Genomic DNA, 22609 nt, shown 5'->3' with positions numbered 1-22609 from the left:
CACTCGGTCGGGCGGTGCTCGCGTTCTCGCGCTCTTTCGCTGGCGTTTGTTAACCCTAAAACGGAACATCGGGTTTACGGGTCGACCCAGAATATTTTCCAAGCTTCCCCAGCGTCCGCGAAAATTAGGCTACGCGCGGCATACGGGTCATGAATATTTTTATACAGGTCGTCTGCTAATAAGATCGCGCTTGAATGTAGAACCAACTTCGGTGGAAGGAGGGTCTCAATCGGGGGACCTCGGTGCGCCGGAATCAGCGATTTGAAACCCCCTGTTTTTGTCGCGCGCTCGTAATTCTTTTTCGCACGCGTTTCGTGCGTCACTGAACGAGTAATGTTCCCACCATTTGCTCCAAAAAGATAGCCGATAACGGTCTATTACGGATTCAATATTCTTTCGGTTAAAACGTAGAAAATCCTACGTTCTAATTTACCGAGTAGAGTGTAAAAAAGGAAGACTCCACTTCAGACCGATGTAGTTGGACAAGTTAATTAAGATTGGACGTGTCGCGACGGAGCTCCGTATTCTTCGCTATATTATTGCAGCCTGTCGTTAAATTGAGATCCAATTAGGAGCACGCGCCTCTCTATTTCGAGACGGCTGACTTAAGGATAAACTTAACTTCTTATATAGATTTTTGTCACACGGCTGGGATGCTCTAAATGCCTCAGGGTGCCTTTTGATGATATCTTCACGTTAACAATTCTTTTTTATAAATTCTTTTTTTTAATTTGGGGAAATCTTAACCTTTTAATGATATCTTCATGTTAAGAAAAAAATTTATAAATTCTTTTTTTTAACTCGGGGAAAGCTTAACCTTTTGATGATATCTGCACGTTAAATTTTTCTTTTTATAAATTCTTTTTTTTTAACTTGGGGAAATCTTCAAAAGGCACCCCGACTCCTTCAGAGGGGAATCCCCCGGGGCGCCAGGGTATTGTGGGATTTTTTCCCATTAAAACCCCACGGCCACTATGAAAATTTTAATAATTCCCATGTAAATATCTCTATTATTAAGGCCCATTGGCAGAAACGCTCGGACACCTATTTACTTATTTTCGACCATCGTAGAGATACACGAATGAGAGCAGGGAACGTAGACCCATCGACGAGATGCATGACAGAGTGACAGAAGTCATACAAAACCATCGGAGAAATCGAAAAACGAAATAAATGATGCAAAACCATCGAAGAAATCCATGAAAAGAAATAAATCATGCAACACCATCGTAGAAGTACCTACCTGAAACAGAATCAAATTCTGATTAGCTGCCGAGACCGAACCAAGCTCACTGAATGTAAGTTCGGCTCGATCTGGGCCCTTAAGGGGGTAGGTTACCCTCGATAGCCCTAAAAAAGGCCTTTTCTCAAACGCAAATTGTAAAGTGATAAATAACAGTAGAATGAACGTTTTTGTCTAGTTTTAATCGTTATTCTATAAGATTTAACGCCAAAAAAGAAAAGTCTAAATATCTCTATGAACATAAAAGTTGTGAGTAGAATCGTAAAGGCGTTACCCGGTGCACCGTTCGATGGTGAACATAAAATCTCGAAAACCGCTCAAACGATTTCGATGGAAATTTAATGAGAGATGCAGAAAACCATTCCCTACGATGTGTCGCGAGCAGATTTTCGAAAAAAAATAATACAATTTTTATACTGAAAAATACGATTTTATCGATTTCTTGTATGAAAAATATTTTTTATCTTTTTTTAAAGAATTTATCTGGAAAATCTGCTCCCTACACATCGTAGGGAATGGTTTTCTGCATCTCACATTAAATTCTCATCCAAATCGTTGGAGCGGTTTTCGAGATTTTATGTTCACCATCAAACGGTGCATTGCAACGATTACAAAAGGCACTTGCCGCTTTTTAAACATCTCTCAACAGCGTTCGGTCTCGAGTAAAGTGTTTCCAAAATGGTCCTCTAGTTACTGAGTGTAATGCGGTAGAATCTTGTTAAAGGGCCGTCCACATAGTCCAGTAATCGATGGAATCGATGCAGGAATCGTGAAATCACGAAATAATATCCACTGTGACTGCACAGATATTCAGTGATCCGATTACCGTCGCGGATAAATTCGAACTGATAGGGCACACCGTTCGGCAATGTAGTGACTTTGGTAGGGGTTGTCGAGTTGTTGTCGCGCTCGGCCGACTCCCAGCTAACTTGAACTTCGTCAAGGCCAGAAATAATTTTATATAGCAATGTCCATTACAAATTTGCACTTCTCACAACTGCAGCCGTGCGCCCCGCATCTTTTACTCGTATCTTTATCACTGCGAGATGCGAACAAACCCTAGGCAACTGTTTGCCAAAAAGTCTTCTAGATGATAGGTATATTCCAGTGAAATCTTGTTAAACAGCCTTCTATTTACAGTGACTCGCATTAATATTCGAACACTTTTTAAAATCGCATAATTTTTTTAGAATTGGTCCAAACAACTTGAGTTTTTTGAGAAGCTAGAAGGATTAGTTTGCTAACTAACGCGTTTCGTCGTTTTGAAAAAAAATGTATTTGGTTGGAATAGCGAAAAGAATAGTAAAGGTGGATTTTTAAACTTTTTTTGTGAGCTTGTAATGAAAATTAAAAAAACACCCGTTTGTAGATTGTAGTAAGTTGTATACGTGCCTAAAATTTCATCAAAATCGGTTAACATACAAACGGTTTTTTTTAATTTTCATTACAAGCTCACAAAAAAAGTTTAAAAATCGACCTTTACTATTTTTTTCGCTATTCCAACCAAATACATTTTTTTTCAAAACGACCAAATACGTCATTTAGCAAACTAATCCTTCTAGCTTCTCAAAAAAACTCAAGTCGTTTGGACCAATTCTAAAAAAGTTATGCGATTTTAAAAAGTGTCCGAACATTAATGCGAGCCACTGTAGTCCAGTAATCCATGAAATTGATGCACGAATTGAGAAATCACGAAATAGCATGCACTGCAGCACGCACACGCTTCACGGATCCGTACGCTGTCGCGGTTAAAGTCTAACTGACAGGTCACACTGTATTCCATTGTTGCGACATTGTTAGAGGATGTAGCCGAGCTCGATTGTTTCCCTGCGATGTTCAAATTCCTCAAGGCCCGAAAGAATTTTATTTCGCAATGCAGGTTGCACAGCTCGCTCTTGTCGCAGTTGCAGCCACGCACCCCGTTTATTCTTCAGGCGTTTGAGTAGTGGGAGGATTGGTCCAGACTCGTGGAAAGAGTTTTCCCGAAAGTCTTCTAGGTGAAGGGTATATCACAGTGAACTTCTGTTTAAAGGCCTCCCACATAATTCAGTCACCGATGGAATTAATGCACGAAGCGAGATGTCGCCAGTTAAGATGCACCGTGGCACTTTAACTAGTTCACGTCCGATCACGATCGCTTTTGGGAACTGACTGCGAGGTCGAAACGTATTTCAATGTTTTGACTTTGACAGAGGCTGTTGTCGGGCTCGATCGTTCCCCAGACAAGCTAGAATCTCCCAAGGCCTTAAGTGATTTTACGTAGCAATGCAGATTGCTAAATTTACTCGATTCGCAACTGCAGCCATGTACTCCGTGCATTCTAAACATCTAAGCGCTTCTCAAAAAGCCTCCTATATGATAGATACTTGTACTGCAGTGGAAGCTTGTTAAATATTCCACATAGTCGAATCGAAGGGATTGAAGGAGTCGAGATATCGAGAATTAGGATGCACCGTAGCATCCTAACCCGTTTATCCGACCGATTACTCTCGCGGTTAGGAACTCAATGCGAGGGTCCACCGTCCTTCGATGTTTTAACGTTGCTGGAGATAATTTTTTAGCCCGATCGTTTCCCAAGTTAAATCTGTTCAAGGCTTGAATTAAACGATCCCCTTATGATGAGACATCAGTCACACGAAAATTTCAAGTTCAGATGACAATTAGTTTCTGAGATATGCGAGATCAAAGAAGTGAAAATTCGTTAACGCGTCAACTCATACGCTTCGATGTACGGACTTTTATGTCAGTCCGATAATTTAAACAATTACTTCCAGGGGTTTTGCTTACTGCTATCAACGAATTTGAACTTTGATTCACGGAAAAAAATATAAATGTCTGTGTAGTGGGTGTTTTTTTTTATCGTGCGGTTGATGCGTTAACGAATTTTCACTTCTTTGACCTGCCATATCTCAGAAATTAATTGTCACCTGGACTTGAAAATTTCTTTTGATCGATGTCTCGTAAGGTATCATTTGGCACAAAATTCCGTTCGAAAATCGTGGGACCAAAAAGAGGCTAAAGAAGGCCTTATTTTTGGGTCACTCTTTATGTAGCGATGCAACCATGCACCCTGCACTTTCTACACGCATCTGTATCACTGAGATATGTGATCGGACACTAGGAAAGAATTTCTCAGAAAGTGTTCTAGATAATGGCTACATTCTAGTGAACTCCTGTTAAACGCTATATCTTAATATATAAAGCAGAAAGCTTCTATATGTTTGTGCGTTTGTCTGTCTCTTAAAAACTTTCGAACGATAAGCTCTGGAATCACGAAACGTGCCTCAGCTCATTACGCCTGACTAATCCAGATGAATGTGACTATTTTCACAAAAAGAAACTAATAAATATTTTTGTTATAACATCAGAATCTAAATTTCGAGCGAAGCCTAGTAAAGCTAGTATAATATACACTGTGACATGCACACAGATTCGCTGATTTCACGGTTGAAGTCGAACTGACTGAAATTTTGAATTTGTGATTCTTCTAGATATTACAGTTACAGTTTCTCATAATTTATACCTTGTAATTTATCTGTATTATACTTTCCGCGTCGCATACCGTTTCTCTAACTCCGACTCACCTTCAGTGTCTCTGGTTCTCGCCTCTGGCTGGAATGACGCAAGAAGTCCTGAAAAAGACCACTTCGCTAACTTTACCATCTTCCATCATCGAGTCGAATGCACTCGGCATCGTTGTTCCTGAACGCGCAGTTCATTATAGTCATTGAGTTCCCACGAAGTCAGATGCGAAACGATGTTAGGTCTGTCCTATGACAGAAGCAAGATCTCGTGCATAATTTTGCTAATTTTTTTCTTCTATTACGCGCTTTTCCAGACGGTCCCTTTGCGAGCCTATATCGGAGGGTATTAAAAGCAGGCTTACTCTCGATATGCAATCGGTTCTATCCGAGGACGCGGAGCCGAAAGCTCCGGATAATTTGATTCTCGTCCCGCTGCTAATTTATCGGCCGCCGAAATCGGGTTACATTTCCATAAGTCATGAAGCAAATGTGACGCTTGCGTCATCGGATCCTATATATGGATCCTGCGCGTTCTCGGACCACAAGAATTATTTACACGGGATATTTCCAGATAATGCTTCGAGCTGCGATCTCTGAGATGGTGTTCCCGATGCATATCCACCTTTTCGCGGCGTTAGAAACTTGAACGAGGGATAAATTAATCGTAAGGCTGCAGGGAATGGAGTCGAGACAGGCTGCATATTTAATTAACGCTCAGTATTTTATTCATGGTGTATATGTTCATCGTGCACTGGATTTATAGTACATTTGAAACGCGATGCTCTGAATTTTTTACCGACCCCGGTGGCTGCAGGAAAGGACGAAGGCAGGAAGGTTAATTTATTAAATGCAAACGTTCGTTTTGACGGGGCAGATCTATTTCAATGCTCAGTGTTATAATAAAAGATACAAAGTTATCTTTTGTACGATGCTTCGGATTCACGGCTTCGCGTCGAAATATGCATGCTCGTCCCCCTATCGCGTTAACAGTCATCACACACTCGCTCTCGAGAAACACAGAATTCTGCGAGGCACTCGCGACAGCTACCCCGAGTCATTCTCCCGCATAGTCCGCGAATCTTCGTCGAAGATCGCAATTCTTTCCTATCAATTTATAATTCGATATACCCTAATCTAATCTAGCTTCCCTTTCCACCGAGCGGAGCGGCAAAGGAGGCCTCTCGGTCGCCTGCCTTCGGAATTGCAATCTTCGAAGCGCACCATTGTTCCCGCGTCGGAACTTACCTCGATTAGCTAGCAATTCAACGCTCTACAAACATATTTGACGTCGCGATCGTCCCTTTCACGTGTCCTCAACTAAAAGCTAAATATCGTCAGCCGCCTCGGACAACGGAATCGGAGTGACGTAATTGAACAGGTCGAGTGTGAATCGTGATATTGGTCGGGCCGGGTTGGAGTTCGCCTTTCAAAGCGATTTATTTATTGTCTACCGTTCGTGGGGGAAGAAGTGTATCGAATTTGCACGTTGCCCGCCGTCGGCCTAGTTTCAAATTTTCTTCCCTCTGCAATCTCGCCACCCCATCTCGCTCTCTGCGCCCGTGCTCCGGAGTTTCGGTCATTGTTCTCGAGCGCGACGTCTCTTCCCTCTGCCTCGATCGGCTGCCGGCGACTAACGCAGTCGCGGACGAGATTTCCGTCGAGAACGAAAATACGCCGCCGGTATTTGCGCTCGGAATCGCCGCCCCCCCGTTAACGTACGATAAACATCTGAGCTAAAAACGACGCAAATAAATCTCTCAGACTTTAAAGACTCTAATTACTCGCGAGAACAACACGGCGATCAGTCAGGGGACGGTTCAGGTAGCGCCGGAACGGAGCCTTCCAGGAGTACGTATCCGTGGCTTTTCGGGCGAGGATCTCTCGCCTGCCAGACCCGGTAACATCCCGCTGAAACGTTCGCGAGGATGGGAAGAACGTAACGATATCGACGGGGCCACTCTTTCAAGCCGGAGCCGTGGAATTGCAAAGTGACTTCGTCGGGGAATCGATTCAGATATCCAAGCCGAGGCCCGTCCCGCGAATGGAATAACAGATATTTATCTGCAATTAATTCGCCCGGGGACTCGGGAATGAAATTGAGTAATCGCGCGACGACGCACAGTGCCTGTGCACGGTACGCGGGCATCTGTCGTCCGCGCGACACTCCGGAACGGGAGTATTTTCTCCGCTCGCCCCGCGAACGGTCCGCGCGGGAGGAATGGACAATGGGAACACGTCGAATCACTCCAGCGGGCTAATTACATTCGCGCGAGCGAACCGTTCCCGGCCAAATCGCGGCGCGTCTCGAATCGAGCGCCGAGAGTAAACGCCTATCGGGCGTTGTTATTAAATCCCGATCGAATTCAACTCCCGACGCGCGACTTTAATCTCTGCCAATTAGTCGGTTCGTTAAGCCAATAAACGATACAAACGTTGGAAAAATTCATTTGCCCCCCCCCAGATCGTCCTCCACTCCTCCGTTGCGCACCTTGGCGAATTATTCGGCAGCCGGGTGCCGAAACGGCCCCTCGGGCTCGTGCCACCGCCAGTTCTCGTGTACAATACCAATATATATATATATAGATACATGTGTGTATATATATATGCGTGAATATGCGTGTATATCATTCATATATAATTTACGAAGGTAACGTTAACAGTAACAATAACGACAACAATGAGATCGCGATACGAGTGGTCTCGATTATACCGGCGCGATGAGTGAACGCAGACGTCAATGGAGATGTAATCGGCGTCGTTAGTAGACAATAGGCAACGTAGGCATCTTCGCATTCGTCGATGCGACTCGTATATCTTCTCTTATTTCGTGCTCTCTAATCCCCCCCCCCGACCGATCTCCATCGTTCACGCTTAGCGAAGCGCCTAAACGCGTCCACATTCCCGTCCACGCGCACCGCGGACTCTCCTCGGGGGAGTTTAGCCATCTATCGAGTCCACGTAAATAGCCCGAGCTTGCCCACCGCCTCCGTCCGTCGGGGGGATTCAAAGTGGTCGCGTAGGAAACGCCACGCGAAAGACGGCGCTCCGTTTACCCGCCTGACACGGTTCGCGAGCAACCGCTCCCTTATCAGCGTCGTTCGCCCCCGTTCACACACCTCCCACGCCTCCCCCCCAGATTATACGCACAACGTTCCTTTCGGGGGCCTAGCAAGGCCGCAGAATCCTTTGCTTTCCCGTTTCTTTTCTTTCTTTTTTTATTTTATTAGCACACATTCGCACTATTCACTCGCGGCCCCTCCGGCCTGTCTTATCGGCTGGCCGGCCGCCAGGACACCAGCCCGCTCTGAGATCTGAATTACGGGCCGCGAAAGTAGCCTCTATAGTTGGGCCACTTGCTCGTTATTAGTTTTGGCCGATGTGTTGGACGTCAGGGAGATCTCCGTCACGCCCACGGACGTCTGGACCGCGGCCGTCAGCGCGCTCTGCAGCGGCATGCTCTCGCTGGTCAGCTCGCCGCCGGTGTCTGAAACGTGCAAGCATTGGCCATACGACGTTCGTCTTTCCGCCCCTAAAATCATACTCGTGGGACAGTGAGATTGGTAGGGAACCTGGGCGCGCGACAAGGCGCGACCAAGTGCGATAGGAGAACGTGGGATCGCGGCTGAAACTTTGACGAATTGATGCGACGTCAAAGGGGAGAATGGTTGAGAAAGGCAGGGGAAAAAGAATGCTGCTAGAATGAAGGACATCTTGACGCGCAATCATTTCAGCGAGGCGTCGTCGACGTATCGATTGTCCCCTGGTAAAAGGGTTAAGAAAGGCCCGAGGTGCGAGAAAAAAAACGTAGTTATTCTGGTGGCTGATGCCAGTCGACGGCGCGAACAAGGACGAGTTCTCACGGCCCTCCCCCGGGGTTGAAAAATGTCGATTGTAATTAGCGTTAAGAGGTTCGATCGCGCCAATGGCGTATTTCCTCTCGTGCAATATTAACTGCGTGTTTCGGCTCCTCTGATAACGAACGGATAATTAGTACGCGGTTAATAATACATTCCGGCCGATCGATCGCCGGCAGGCAACCTTGATTTTGGGTTACCAGAGCCAGAGAAAACTCGCGTGTCCGTCGTTCTCTAAGGATACGGATATCAGACTGCCCTGTGAGATATGTCTCCCTTGGAAAATCGAGCTCCGTGAATTTTTAACTCGCTCTACTCTAGAGTCCTCTGACAATTTCAACATTGATTTCATTCAAACGATAGATCAATCTAGAGACGCGGTAGCGTCTCGACGCCGAGTACAGGAAAGAAAGTACAGAAAAGACACCCTGTATATGTCGACTGCTATCATTTACTCGTCGCCGGGCTATTCCAAACTAACCTGATACTTATTTCGTTAATATCTTATCGCGCCTGCAATATTTCCTAAATTTAAAGGCATTTTTCTTATGTAAACCGCGTATAAGCTTTCGAATAAGACCAATTTCAATAAAATCGGTCCGCGCATAACAGAGATATCGTAATATCGTCTCATGGATCAGTCGGAAATTTTAAGATTTTTCTTCGTCTTCTCCAAAAATTTTTTCGTCAACATAATACCATTGAATTGCAACCAAAATGCAGTCTCAAACACAAGGTAAGTTGCAGAAATTTGAATTGCGACATGTTTGAATATCATCAAACTGTTTTTTATTCTTAACTAATCTGAGGATTTTATGTATATATATGTGTATATAATCGAAGCGTAAAATGATGCTGTGACTGGATTTATCCTTAATTCTGTCCCGTGATAATTTGTAATTTATAATATTAAAAATTATCTAAAATCATTCCCTACGCAAATTATCTTTGCAAAAAGAAGTGAGCTCCCGCAAAAAACCTTCAAAAAAGTAAAATAATAAGCGAAGTACATACATAAAAAAGTCGAGGACGAAAAAGAGTATTATCAAATAAATCACAACAGAATAGACGATAATAATAATTAGAATATAAAAAAAAAATGTGAAATCAAAATGAGCTGCAAGTACATAAAGGTGCTTTCCAACTGCGCTTAAGACGACACAACTACATATACACAGCTAAAATGCTGTGTTCATACATTCCATTAACGCGGAAATTTTAATAGTGCGAAGATAAAATGTAACATCTAGACATTTGCCTAGATGTCCGCGGCCTGGAAGTCAAATACTTGGCGTAATTTTTTTTTACTTTTTTGAAGTTTCTTTATGGTGATATTATTACGCGACGCAGGATGAATCTCTTCGCTTGATTCCGGGAGATTAAAGGAGGCTCCTATTTAACTTTCGAAGATCAACCGATGGCTGTCCAGCTACTAAGGCCAGTCCCTGCGAAACTTTCATATCTGCCCTGCGAAAATGCCCGCGGGGAATACGGGCTGGCTCTGTCGAGGGCCCTAAAGCTCTCGTCGCCGGCGGGTGGAGAGATAAATGGACGCGACCCAGCAGATCCAAGAATTAACTTAATAATTTAGCCCCGGCAAGAACAATTCTGGCCATTATCGTTCGCAGCGTAATCCTCGGTGATTGCACGGTACCCAGCCGTGTAACCGGCCCCGTAATTACAATAGACAGTGGTAAATGGGCGGGAATCGATTTCCATACGGAAATTGGACGGGTGCCGATGCCTCTGGCAACAATCGAATCCACATTAAGTATTATCCCCGGGAAAATATAACCGCGTTACGCGGCCCGCGTAATTTCGAACAGCCCAAGGCAGAGAGACTGTTCCTTCCGGGAAGAATCGACCGTGAAATTTTCCGAAAGTTCATTCGCAGTGTAGACAGTGCTCGTGAATTAATTACGAATTTTCAGAGACTCCGGGGCCAAAGAAATTGGTAAAGGGCGACTGTGTACTCAGCGCGTTCCTCAAATTTGCACCCCTCCCGTCGAAGGCTCAAGCATTTCAGGAGAGAGGGCGGTAGAACGAGAAGAATAACAAGAAATGAGGGCAATTAGTATCGAGTACCGATCGTTTGCGAGTCCCTTTGCCCGTGCTCAGCGAGCTTTTGTCTCGCGCAGAACAACTCCCAGTGTTCCAAGTGTGCCTGGGGCGAGAGGGAGCGGGGAGGTCGAGACTAAGGAGACCCGTAATGAGGATAAGAATAAGAAACTACAGGGTGCAACATAGGAATTCGAGATTATGAAGTTCCTAATTCGTTCCTCGCCGGCTTTTGTCTCGGTTAAAGGGGTAGCGTGGCAGCCGTCCTCACTGGCAACCCTAGCGAATCAATTTGGAGGCGGATGGAAAGTTTGTCTCCCCTTGTTCCCCACGTTAATGACGTGCAAATTGGTTGGCTTCGTGTCGCGGTGAAGTGCGGGCACCGCGAAGAAAATACAGGAGCGCGGGAAGTGGAGTCGCGCGATACAAAGTGTTTGGCAGCGAGCCGAGTTCACCGGCGTGTTTCGGGCGGCGGGGGGGCTTCATAATTTGCGACCGAGTCAGCGTATTCCGGGGGCATTATTAAACACCGTTCCCCGCGCCATCCTCATCCCCGCGGATTGCCGAGGGAGGCGAGGAAGCGTCTTCTTTTTAAAATGGAACGTCGCGCTGGGGCTCCTTCTCGTTGGCGAGGGTCTTTAAACTTCTTCTCGCGTTCGACTCGATGAGACGCGAGGCGGTTGCCCGGTGGTCGTTTAATAAAGGGATCAGGCTGCGGGGATGTTGCCAGTGCGGGCCGATTTTTGTCAGACGTGGGAGGAAAGTGAGATCGTCGAGCGACTGATAGGAGATTTGCAGACGGACGGGAGGAGCTGGGGTCTTCTGGCGCGGAATAAATCGCTCGCACGAGGCCGATTACTTACACTTGGTGATGGAAGAGGTGCCCGCGCTGCTGCCCTGCTTCTTGAACTTGTCGCCCATTGTCACCTTCCTGCGGATGTTCTTGTCCGGCTGGAAGACGATGATGTAGATCTTGGGCGAGTAGAGGCAGACCAGGGTCACCGAGGCGCTCAGGCTGATCGCCACGCAGAGCGTGGTAATTTGGGTCTCGTGGGCGTTTCCGGTACCGAAGTAGATCGGCACGAACGCCAGCCAAATGATGCACGTCGTGTACATGGTGAAACCGATGAACTTGCTCTCGTTGAAGTTCTCCGGTATCTTGCGCGTCTTCACCGCGTAGAGCGTGGAGATGAGGATCAGCAGCGCGTTGTACAGCTGAGAGAACAGGAAGCTCATGTCCTGTATATTACACTTGAGGATCACTTGCTTGCGATCTGGATACGAGAAGCGAGTGCCCGGAGGCTCGATGATCATCCACACCAGAGTTAGGACCACCTGGCGGGGCAGAAATACAATCACCCTTGCAAGATTATACCCAGGCAGCGGAAGATGACACCAGACTGTACAGTTCACGCTTAGGTACTTCTTAATTCTACCAGCATCTTACCTGCAGCGCGATCAGGGCGGCAGCGATGCAGACCTGCGAAGCGGGGCTGATGTACCTGGGCCTGACAGCTGATCTCGAGGCGGAGTCGAAGATCCTGGCGATCCTGTTGGTCTTGGTCAGCAGGGCGCCGTACACCGCGCTGAAGCTCACCCCCACGCCGAACCTCTGCAGGATGCAGGTGACAGTGGTGGGCGTGGCGAGCAGGAGGAAGGTGTTGAGGTAGCAGACGAGCACCCCGGCCAGCAGAATGATCGTGAGCTCGCGACCGGACGCCCTCACCACCGGCGTGTTCCGGTGATGGAAGAGTAGGCAGGCGACCGCGAGGGTGGCCGCGATGCCAAGGCACGAAATCACCGCTGGAACGATCGCGAACGCGCTGCTCCACCTGATGTGGTTGATCGGCAGCTGGTAGCAGCCCCGCTTGTCCTCGTGCGGCCAGTGACCCGGGCCGCAGTCCACGCAGGTGTACTCGTCGTAGACGAACTCGTACTCCTCGCACTGGTCGCACACCCAGCAACAAGTGTCACCCTGTTGCTTCTTTATCATACCTGGCTTGCAGGGCAGGGAGCACGCGGACATCGGTATGTCCTTCGTGCCCCTCGCCCAGACCATCTCCTCCGTCCGGATGTCCAGCGAGTTGAACCACTTGCCCACCACCTGGCGCGGGATTTCGCATCGTTAACCGTCGTTCCTTTTCTCAGCATCCATTGCTTTCTCCCCGGGGGACTTTCTGTTTTATTATATTCGTCGAGGCAGGAGAGAGCGTGTAGGCGGCCCGGGGCGCTCTCGCGCCGACGTGTCGCGACAGAAATTTTTTATAGAAATAAAAGCTGAGTGGAAACGCAACATTTCAGAGCTGCATTGATTGACGTTGAAACGTTCGAATGCGATTGGTCGAATATTCGGGCGAGAACCCGTCGGCACGATACTCTGCTCCACTTTTAGGCGGCACTCGATATCCGCTACACGCACCCTCTCCTCTGAATTAGTTTTCGATAGGAATACTTGTAAAATTGAAACGTCTGCTATCGAACAGGGGAGAATTGAATTATTCGCCCCGTTTCAACGCTGCTCGCCCCTGTCCCCGCTGTTCCCATCCGGGATGAATTATTTTCACGAATATTCCACCTCTTGAAATTCATCGTTCCTTAGATAGTCCATTCCGATAACGAGATGTATACGCTCCCCGCGTGGAAACTGAGATACGAGCGGCGCAGAGTCGAAGAGGATTTTATTCTATCCGTTATCAGCGAACGTACGGCGGCACTTTTTTTTTTTTTTATTAATGGCTCAGTCGGGGGCTATAAAACCCGCGCGTTTTGACGATTTAACGTTACCTGCTCCGGGAAGCGAAAGTTATATTTCATCGTGTAAGTTGCACGTAACGTAGGATGGCGGACGCAACGAAGGTCACGTTGCAATTTATGTCCTCCCCTGGCTACTTTATCATTCGGAATGTAGCACTTCACTCGACCCTCCCTTGATTTACGATTGTTATCGAAAAACAATCGTTAATTGGATACGCGAGCGTACGGGGTAAGGAAAGTAGCCTCGTTTCCTCCTCTCTGCTTCTCTATTTACACTTCCACACGTGGGAGAAGATTACCTCGCGTTAATATTCCCATGGAGGAATATATCTATATCTACGACTCTTTAATTAAAAAATGAAGGGACTCGTTCGAGTTTGTCAGCGGAGACGCGTTCAAAGAGTCACGCTTGCTCCGAGTTACCCGAAAGGATTAATTATCTCTCCCGGCCGTTCAAACCCGCCGACTTCAATAGCAGATAACTCGAATTTCGATATTAATTCACCGGAGCGAGCGGTTAAAAGTGCCGAAAGCAGCGCCCCGTTAAAAGTTCGGCTGACCGAGGGTGGTGGGAAAATAGAGAAGAAAGGCCGTATTTGAAAAAGTTCTAATTAATCGGGGAGGATGGGGATAAGTCGAAAGTACTTTCACTTGCCCGATAGTGGTATCCATTAGTCCCGTTCTGGTCCGATTTCCGGAAGTTGAGGATCTCGTACCGCGCCAGGCCGTCACCGTGCTCGTCGAACTTCACCTCGCTGCCAGCAGCGTCTGAAAGATCGCTTGTATTCTTTAATCCTTGCCACGCTCGTTCCAGAAGCTAACGAAGCCGACACCATCGAGCAAAATAACACCATTTGTTGAGCGCGGACAGTTTATTATCGAGCTTCGAGCTTCGTCACACCGCACGTGGCTGGCACTTGGTTTGCCTGTCCGGGCCTAACGCTTGGGACCCGATTATTTACAACTGTCTCCATAAAATAGGGCCCGTTGGGCCGAGTCGAGAGCTATCTGGACGACAATAAACCGTCCGATCGGTTTCTTGGAAAGAGTACTTTCCCTTTCCGTTTTCTCTACCATCTTCAACGAATAGGATATTTAGCATCTTTTGCTTAGACACACCCCTGCAGGGGTTTGAAGGCTTCGCAAGGCCTCAGCGAAAGCAAAATGTCAGATCGAAGAAAATAGTCAAGCTAGCAACAGCTGAATCGACCACTGCTCTGTATTAACTACATTTTTAAATATACCATTAGTTACTTAATTCACATGTACAGAGTCATTAATTAATTACAGTAACGCGATATAAGTTCTCGTGTTATTAGTACGCTTACGATTCGGCAAAGGCGTCGAATATTCGTGTATTCAACACCATTCACGATCGGCCAGCCCCATTGATTGAATTGATTCCCTAAAGTCGAGGCGTCTGACCAACGACCGCCTATTCTACTGCTTGTCACTGACGTCCAATGAATCCCACAACCCAGCTGCTATTAGATCACCCGGTGGCGCAGCATCTTCGAGCACGATGCTTCCGCAGGCAACGCCACTTTGATCGTTAGAATTTTTACGCTGCATAATTTGAGTTAAAGGCAGCTGGGCGTGCACTCAGGTTACGAAACGTAATTGCTCTCGCGCGCGAAATTCTGCGCGCAGAAGGTGTCCCTGCCCTTTCACCGCTGTGCAAATCAATTTTGCCTCGTTACCGTGATAATGCACCTGCAGCTTTGAGAGATCCGCGTCGCTTGCCGGCCGCTCCCAAAATTTTTCGCCGTATTCAATTACAGGAGAGCCCGCGCTTCATTTCGGGGAAGCGAGGGAGGCGATTCGTTAAATTTACACGGCGAATTTATGCCCGCCGGCTCGAGGCTCCCGCGTTTACTTATTACACGCGCGAGCTTCGGTTTTAATAGATACACGTCCGAGGGCGTCCGATCCCGGGCAATATAGCTTTTAATTATCGCTCTTCCGCCCGGGCGTAATTGACACGCGATTGTGCCCCGGGGACGGCCGCGATTCCTGCTGCGGAATAACCCGATCGCCGGCGAAAATTATATTCCACTTTGTTTTTAATGCGATCGACAACACGCGCCCCTCGCCACCAGCCAAGTGTCTGGGGAGATAGGCGAGAGGCGGATTCCCGAAACCGTTTCGATAACTCTCGATTTAGCTGCTCGATATCGAGCGGGCAGATACACGCTGGCGCGATTTCTGCTCCCCGCATTTCCTCCCGCGATATTACGCGTGCACGCGAGCAACGTTCGCCGTCCAGTTCGATTGAGTCCTCGGTGTCCAGGCGCTTCGCAATTCGGAGGTGGATATTACTTCAGCTAGTATTCGGGCGGATCGTCGAACGAGTCTCTCTTAAAGGAAAATCAAGCTGGAATCCTCGGAGTGACGAGTTAAAAGGGAACGGTCGCCACGGTGCGCATTACCTACATGCATCCGTGTCCTTCGTTCCAGTGCAGGCGCACTCGGCCATTTCGCCGTTTGCTCCACTCGGGTGGAAGTAATACACGGTAACCAGTTGCACAATGCTTAATACTTTCCCTGGTTGCCAGTGGGGAGCGGTAATATAAGCGCGTATCTGATTAGGTCAGAGCGCGGCATAATGCTCGCCGCACGCATCCTTCTTCGTGGCATAAAAAATCAGCCCCGAGCGTGCCGCGTTCGTGCAACAATTCGCGTTAGCCCCGCGGATCCAGCAGCGAACAATCGGCGTTAAAAACAATGCTGCGTCCGGCGCTTCATCGAGCAGATGAATCGGCGCGACGGTGACGATTCCCGAGGGGGAGGGAGGGCTGAAATCGCCGAGGAGTCCCGTTCGATCCGTTTTACGGTCGCGCGGAAGCTCGACCCCAGGCATCGATCTAAGCCCGCCGAGTCACCGAAACCAGCCCCATTATTTCCCGGTCATTTCGTGGAAATCACCCCGCCGACGCGCGTCAACCGAACGCAATCGATAACGGCGGACACGTCCGATTCGATCCTGTGATACAAGTTGGAAGGTCGTCCGGTCGCCACGAAAGAAAGGCGGGAGGTGTGGAACGTAGGGGAGCGGGAAAGGGGTGGCTCGCTTTCCGCTGATAATTCTCGCGTTATGTCTCACGTGTCCTGACGCATCAGCAGAGTGTAAAAAACAATGACATCGGACTGCACGCATTTTGGATCGATACAGCACGATCCCCCCTGCGATACACCCTACCGCCCCCCCCCCCCCCTCTGTCTCTTTTCTCGCATTTTCCACGTTCTCCCAGCGATCCCACACCCTCCAGCGATCTCCACCCTCCTCCGCAGGAGTGACGGAGTGCCTGGCCTGGCCTCGGACGAGTAGTTCTACCTCAACCCTTTTTAACGGGTCTGCCTTTATCGCGCTGGAGTACGCGGATAAAAACGCGCACCGCCGTCTGTGTTTCGCTCGCTCGTTCGTTTCAGGCTCGACCGGCCAGAGGGATCGTTGCTTTTTCAACTGGAGAACCGGACTCTACATCTCTCGGCGTTTTTCAGCCGACAGACGAAAATTCGTTTTCCGCCCGGGCTCGAGGGATCTCCGGTGAAGCGGGTAGGAACGCTCCTATCTGTTTCAGGCGGGGGCTTTACGCTGGTTTTCGGAAGCTTTTCATTTGCAGGCATTCGCTGGCACGTCATCTACCCGCTTCTAAATGTTTAACCTGGTGATTAGGTTACTTGATGGCCGGGAAGTCAAGCTTCTCTGAACTGCCGAGTATCTTGTTAAAGGGACCATTTAAGGGGTCGTGCTCAGTCAGGAGGCCGAAAAATGGGTGGTCTTTGGAAATTCTTTACTCAAAAGCTATAACACATTTCTCAAAAAATCTTTTTTCCTTTTTAGAGAAGCTTCGAGTGATGGACAATAACTTAGTTATTGATAAATAGTTTTAATTAAAAAAATTCCGATGCACGGTACTAGATGCAATCCTTAAAAGATTTTTTGAGAAATGTGTTATAGCTTTTGAGTAAAAAATTTCCAAAGGCCACCCTTTTTTCGGCCTCCTGACTGAGCATGACCCCTTAAGCAGTCAAATCGCTGGAAAATCAAGTACCTATTTTTTGCGCATTAATTACGAGGAGATGAAAGCAAGCACATACTTCTCCTTTTACGCAATGTTTATTACTACCGTGTAGAGTAACAAATATTTTCTTTCTCTACATATCTATTTTACGAATGGCGCCACAGGGAGATGCCCTTATATTGCCATGTTTCTTTGGAATATGTTTCTCCCAGAACCCGAATTATTAAAATAGCGACTAGGAGAAGGCGATTTGTACGATAAATGTCGATTTTCGCGGTACACAGATGGCTGTTTTTTTTTATCTCGGAAACTAGAGATTCTGCACTTTATGCTGAGGCACAATCCAGAAAGGAATATATAGTTTGAACGTGCTGTACAAATTTCAAGTTGATCGGAACTTCCGTTTTTTTCGTAGTCAGGGCAAAAGCGCAGAATAATTCTCCTTGTAATTAATTCCCAAAGGAATGCTTGATCTTCGAGCGATCTGACTGCCCAGTCCCCTTACAAGGAACACTATTCAATTGATGATGGAGTCACGCAGATTTCTTTATATAGATCGAAAGTATATGTCACACGGGTCACAAAAATGTAAATAAAAGATGCTCCGAACAGCTGGTCTTACCTTGAAAAATCAACGAAGGTGGAACAGGGGAAAGAAGAGAAACGAGGGAAAGAGAATGACAAATCTGCCTGTTCAAATTTAAATATCTCTATTATATGAAAATACATTATAGTAAATGAATGATAACTCTTTAATGATAGATAATAATTAGAAAAAATTAATGATAATAAATGATAATACTAATGATGTCAGTGACATGTTTAGACTGTCTCGTTGATAAAGATATGAAAGAAACAGTGTTCGCTCGTTACAGTCATTCTGAAATTTATTATTGCTTCGATCACTTTTTTAAACTTTCTTGTCGACAAGATTATCATAAATGTAATGGTTACTATTACCCACTGTTGTGATTTCATTAGTACTATCATTTCTTATCATTAATTTTTTCTAATTACTATCTATTATTAATCTATCATCATTCATTTACTATAACGTATTTTCATATAATAGAGATAATTAAATTTGAACACACGGATTTGTCATTCTCTTTCCCTCATTTTTCTTCCTCTCCCGGTTCCACCTTTGTCGATTTTTCAAGGTCAGACCAGCTTTTGGGAGCATCTTTTATTTACATTTTTGTGACCTGTGTGACATATACTTTCGATCTGTATAAAAAAATCTGCGCCATTCCATCATCAATTGAATAGTGTTCCTTGTTAAGGAGTGGCAAAAATATCCTGCTACTTCTATTACATAAAACACCCACCACGAACCTTAGTGGCAGAAACCCAACGGACACTAAAGTAGGTACCTATCGCGTATCACCGTGGAGAAAAACTTCGAGGCAGCGTTATCCGTGAATTATCCCCGCGTTTAAAGCGTCCCCGATACCTACATCCGACGGGCTTGTAAAATTTCATATCACCCTACCAGGCCGTCGATCCTCGGCGAATGTCTCCGTTTCATGGCGTTTATCGTCACCCCCCGACGATACTATCGTCCGCGTCATAACGCGCGTTTATTGCATGCCAGGCCACGGTCCCGGGGGAGGGTGGATAAAAATTTCATAGGGGAGCCAGTCGATTCCCGAATATCCGCAGCGCCCATTCAATGCCCGCGGAATGGGCGACGAGCCACTGGGGAGTATTGAATTCCGCTTTTAGGGGCGCAGCCTTCCAATCTCCATACGCCGCGAGTAATTCGACTCACCTGTAAAGGACACGTTCAGCAGATAATTCCTGTAGAAGGCCCCGCGGTCGTAGTTGGCCATCGAGGAGCACAGGCCCTCCGTTTTCGTGCACGCATCCCGCTGGAGATTGTGTAGGGCGAGCGCGAACGCGTACACGGCGTCCACCACAAACTGGACCTTCGACTCCTGCTCGTAGCCGGTCGCGGTGGTCAATCTGAGCTTCGGGGAGCACACCGTCGCGTTCTGGATCACCGTACCGGGCGTGGTCTTCCTCAGGACGCAGCCGAACACCTCCTCCCAGTACTCGCTGAACCAGGGGTCGCGTCGATTGCTGTCCGGCGTGAGGGAGGCCATGTACTCGTCGAAGTCTGGTATGTTCTCGGATTGTAGCTCGACGGTGATGGCGCCCTCGGCCTCTTCCTCCAGGCCCTCGACCAGCTTGCCCTGGCGGCCCCAGCCGTCGCTGGCCAGCCACTGGAACGGCTGGCTCAGGTTGAACCTGCTGGCCGCCTCGAGGATGCCCCTGGCGTCCTCCGCTCTGGTGAACAGCACCACCGCCCTAGCGTTCGATTTCTTGCTCAGCCTCTGGATGATGTCGTCGAACACCCGGTCGTCCGCCGCGCCAGGCACCTTCACCGCTGCCGCGATGCACACGTTCCTCTCGGTCGCCTCTCGAGTGAACACCTCTATCCCGTACTCGCCGTAGCTGCCCTCCGAGTACACGGTCGAGACGTAGGACCAGTTGGCGCTCTTCACCACGTCCACCAGGGCGATCGATTGGAACGTGTCTGGGGGCACCGTTCTCGCGAAGTAGTCGAACCTGATGGGGGAGGAGGGTTCAGATTGTTGGTCTCGGAAGGGTAATTGGGTGGTGTTCCAAGGCTACGGTAGAATATTTCAAAAATATTCTGGCTACTCGGGACCAATCCTCTTACTACCTTCACTTTCCATCCATCTACAGGGTGTCCGCAGGAAGACTGAACAGCTGGATATCTTCTAATGTATTGGAGATAAAAAAATTTAAATAATATGGCGTTGCATGATTCGAGGAGGCCAATTTATTAGCGCAGACGATTTTTTCTTTTCGATTATTATTTTAAAAGATACGATGGTCAAATTCGGTTTTTCAAATGGAACTATTTTTTTTGAAGACCTGAGTTGATAGCGCGTTCCAAGACAAATTCAATAAGCATTCGTGTGAGCACTTTATTTCCACTGATTTTTGAGATATTGCTCTTGCAAATTTACTGATTTTCACTGAAAGAAAACCCGCTAAAATAGCAAGGACCCGGGACGGTCTTGCTGGCGTCACGGGTGGCCTTGCCTGTTGAAACAGATACCTACCTGCCAAAGGTCTGGGTTAGGAATGGCAGGCCCAAAGGCTGAACAATTCTTTTCCGTCAGAAATGCTACTTAGGTAGGTACATCTGCGGTATCGAGAAGCGCACCGTTACTTTTATTTCGCACTTGCTTCTACGCTCGGATGGCCGGTTTGTTTTGTTAGGAGGTGTGAAAGTTGCTAGACCAAATTTCTAAACTATAGGGAGCAGATTGTATTCGGACCAATCGGATTTGCATCCCTCCCAAAAGAACCGGCCATCCGAGCGTAGAAGCAAGTGCGAAATAAAAGACTATTGAAGTTGGAAATTGAGTCTGAATGAGGAAATTGAGTAAATGTTATGACGTTTTGAAACCCTAACCCAGACCTTTGGCAGGTAGGTATCTGTTTCAACAGGCAAGGCCACCCGTGACGCCAGCAAGACCGTCCCCGGTCCTTGCTACTTCAGCGGGTTTTCTTCCAGTGAAAATCAGTAAATTTGCAAGCGCAATATCTCAAAAACCAGTGGAAATCAAGTGTATACATTAATGCTTATTGAATTTGTCTTGGAACGCACTATCAACTCACCTCTTCAAAAAAAAATAGTTCCATTTAAAAAACCGAACTTGACCATCGTATCTTTAAAAATAATAATCGGAAAAAAATTCGTCCGCGCTAATAAATTGGCCCCCTCGAACCACGCAACGCCATATTATTTTAATTTTTCTATCTCCAATACATTAGGAGATCCGCGGACACCCTGCAGACTTACCGAGATGTTAGTGAGAAATATTGACCCTTGGGAATAGCGTGGGGTGTTCTAGAAACGGGTGGTGAGGATCTAGAAACCTCTGATAAATAATTTAACCACCCGTGTCCCGGACACACCGCAGAAAAATAGACACCGAAGAATTCAAGGGAACCTGGTCTTGTCGCTAAGGGCCTTGGCGGTGGACGCTGGCGAAATCTGCGGTATGTGAAAGAGCCTCAACAGGTTGGCCACCTGGAGGGACACGGAGCTGTAGGAACCACCGATCACACCGAAGATCGGGCCAGCGGTGGCTGTCTTCTTCACCCTGGGCACCGATTTGTCCCCGCATTCCAGCACGCTGATGTCCAAGTTGGACAGCGACGCTCTCACGAAGTGCAGGCTCTGATTTAGCGCGTAGGTGTCCCTGCCGCACGTGTCGAGGATGTGCACGCCGATGGTGATCCCCGGGAGTATCCTCTTGTCCCTGTTGATCTGATCGACGGCGAACAGCATCGCCTCCAGCCGCTGCACGCCACGATTGTAGACGTTGGGCCCGCAGGAGGCGCCACCCTTCTCGTGCACAGGGAACAGGCCGCCCAGAACGATGTCGCCGGGTATCAGGACTGCCTCCCGCTCGGTGTTCGCCTTCGACTGGCTGGCGATCGGCAGCTGACGGAGCGTTACCAGGAGGACCAGCATCCAGGCGAGAGGGTGGCTCATTTTAGCCAGTTGGGAGCTGCCTAGCTTCGCGAGTTGGTCAGCCACGAAGATCGCATTTTATGCCTCTTCGCACCCAGCTGCGATCCTGCCTTCGATTTTCACAGTCCCTTCGCTTAGACCGTCCTTCAATTAGGCGAGTATCTAGTACAGCCGGGGTCCGTTTAAAGTCGACTGCGCTGGCCCGAGCTAATCCGTGATAGACCTTAAGGACGTCGCTGGAGATTTAGCGAGGATAGATTGCAGGATCGTACAGAAGCTCGCGCCACCTGCGTCAGGTCGCCGATGGTTAAGCCCTCTGTATTATTTCATTCGACTACATACTTCGGCCGCTTCGATTTCCATTCGTTTCAAAGTCCCCGGCGAGGCCTGGCCATCGGTGGAGTCAGTAATAATTCACCGGAGCCAGGTTCTGCCATTTCCAACCGCAGTCCTCGGGTATCCAGCCAGCCAGCACACTGGAGCAGACGAGTCGAAAGTTATCTCTCCGTCTCCACGTGTCCATCCAGTGGATTTCCGACGACCAAAGTCCTCCGTGTCTCAGCTGGGACCCTCGTCCCCGCCGCTGCTCTCCGGTCATCGAGTTTTCGAGCCGCTCCCCGACGTATCTGGTA

The 22609-nt window shown here is 47.8% G+C and overlaps 1 protein-coding gene across 3 annotated transcripts in view; it reads right to left on the bottom strand.

Moving 5' to 3' along the window:
- Positions 1-5623: 5623 nt before the first annotated feature.
- Mglur (metabotropic Glutamate Receptor) overlaps positions 5624-22609 on the bottom strand; it is a 30750-nt gene continuing 13764 nt past the window's right edge. For 2 of the 3 annotated variants that reach the window (XM_076813703.1, XM_076813704.1), the window contains exons 2-7: positions 21451-22603; positions 19230-20029; positions 14089-14201; positions 12127-12783; positions 11543-12014; positions 5624-8251 (exon numbers count right to left, since the gene is read on the bottom strand). In XM_076813703.1, the coding sequence (XP_076669818.1) occupies positions 8106-8251; positions 11543-12014; positions 12127-12783; positions 14089-14201; positions 19230-20029; positions 21451-21998 (2736 nt within the window). In that variant the 5' untranslated portion in view covers positions 21999-22603 and the 3' untranslated portion in view covers positions 5624-8105. The remainder of the gene's footprint in view (positions 8252-11542; positions 12015-12126; positions 12784-14088; positions 14202-19229; positions 20030-21450; positions 22604-22609) is intronic. The other variant, XM_076813705.1, reaches the window with a different exon arrangement.

The sequence above is a fragment of the Andrena cerasifolii genome, chromosome 6 (genome assembly GCF_050908995.1).
Source record: "Andrena cerasifolii isolate SP2316 chromosome 6, iyAndCera1_principal, whole genome shotgun sequence".
Lineage (NCBI taxonomy): Eukaryota > Metazoa > Arthropoda > Insecta > Hymenoptera > Andrenidae > Andrena > Andrena cerasifolii.
The sequence above is the reverse complement of the archived record's forward strand: the minus strand, read 5'-3'. Positions and strand labels throughout refer to the sequence as shown.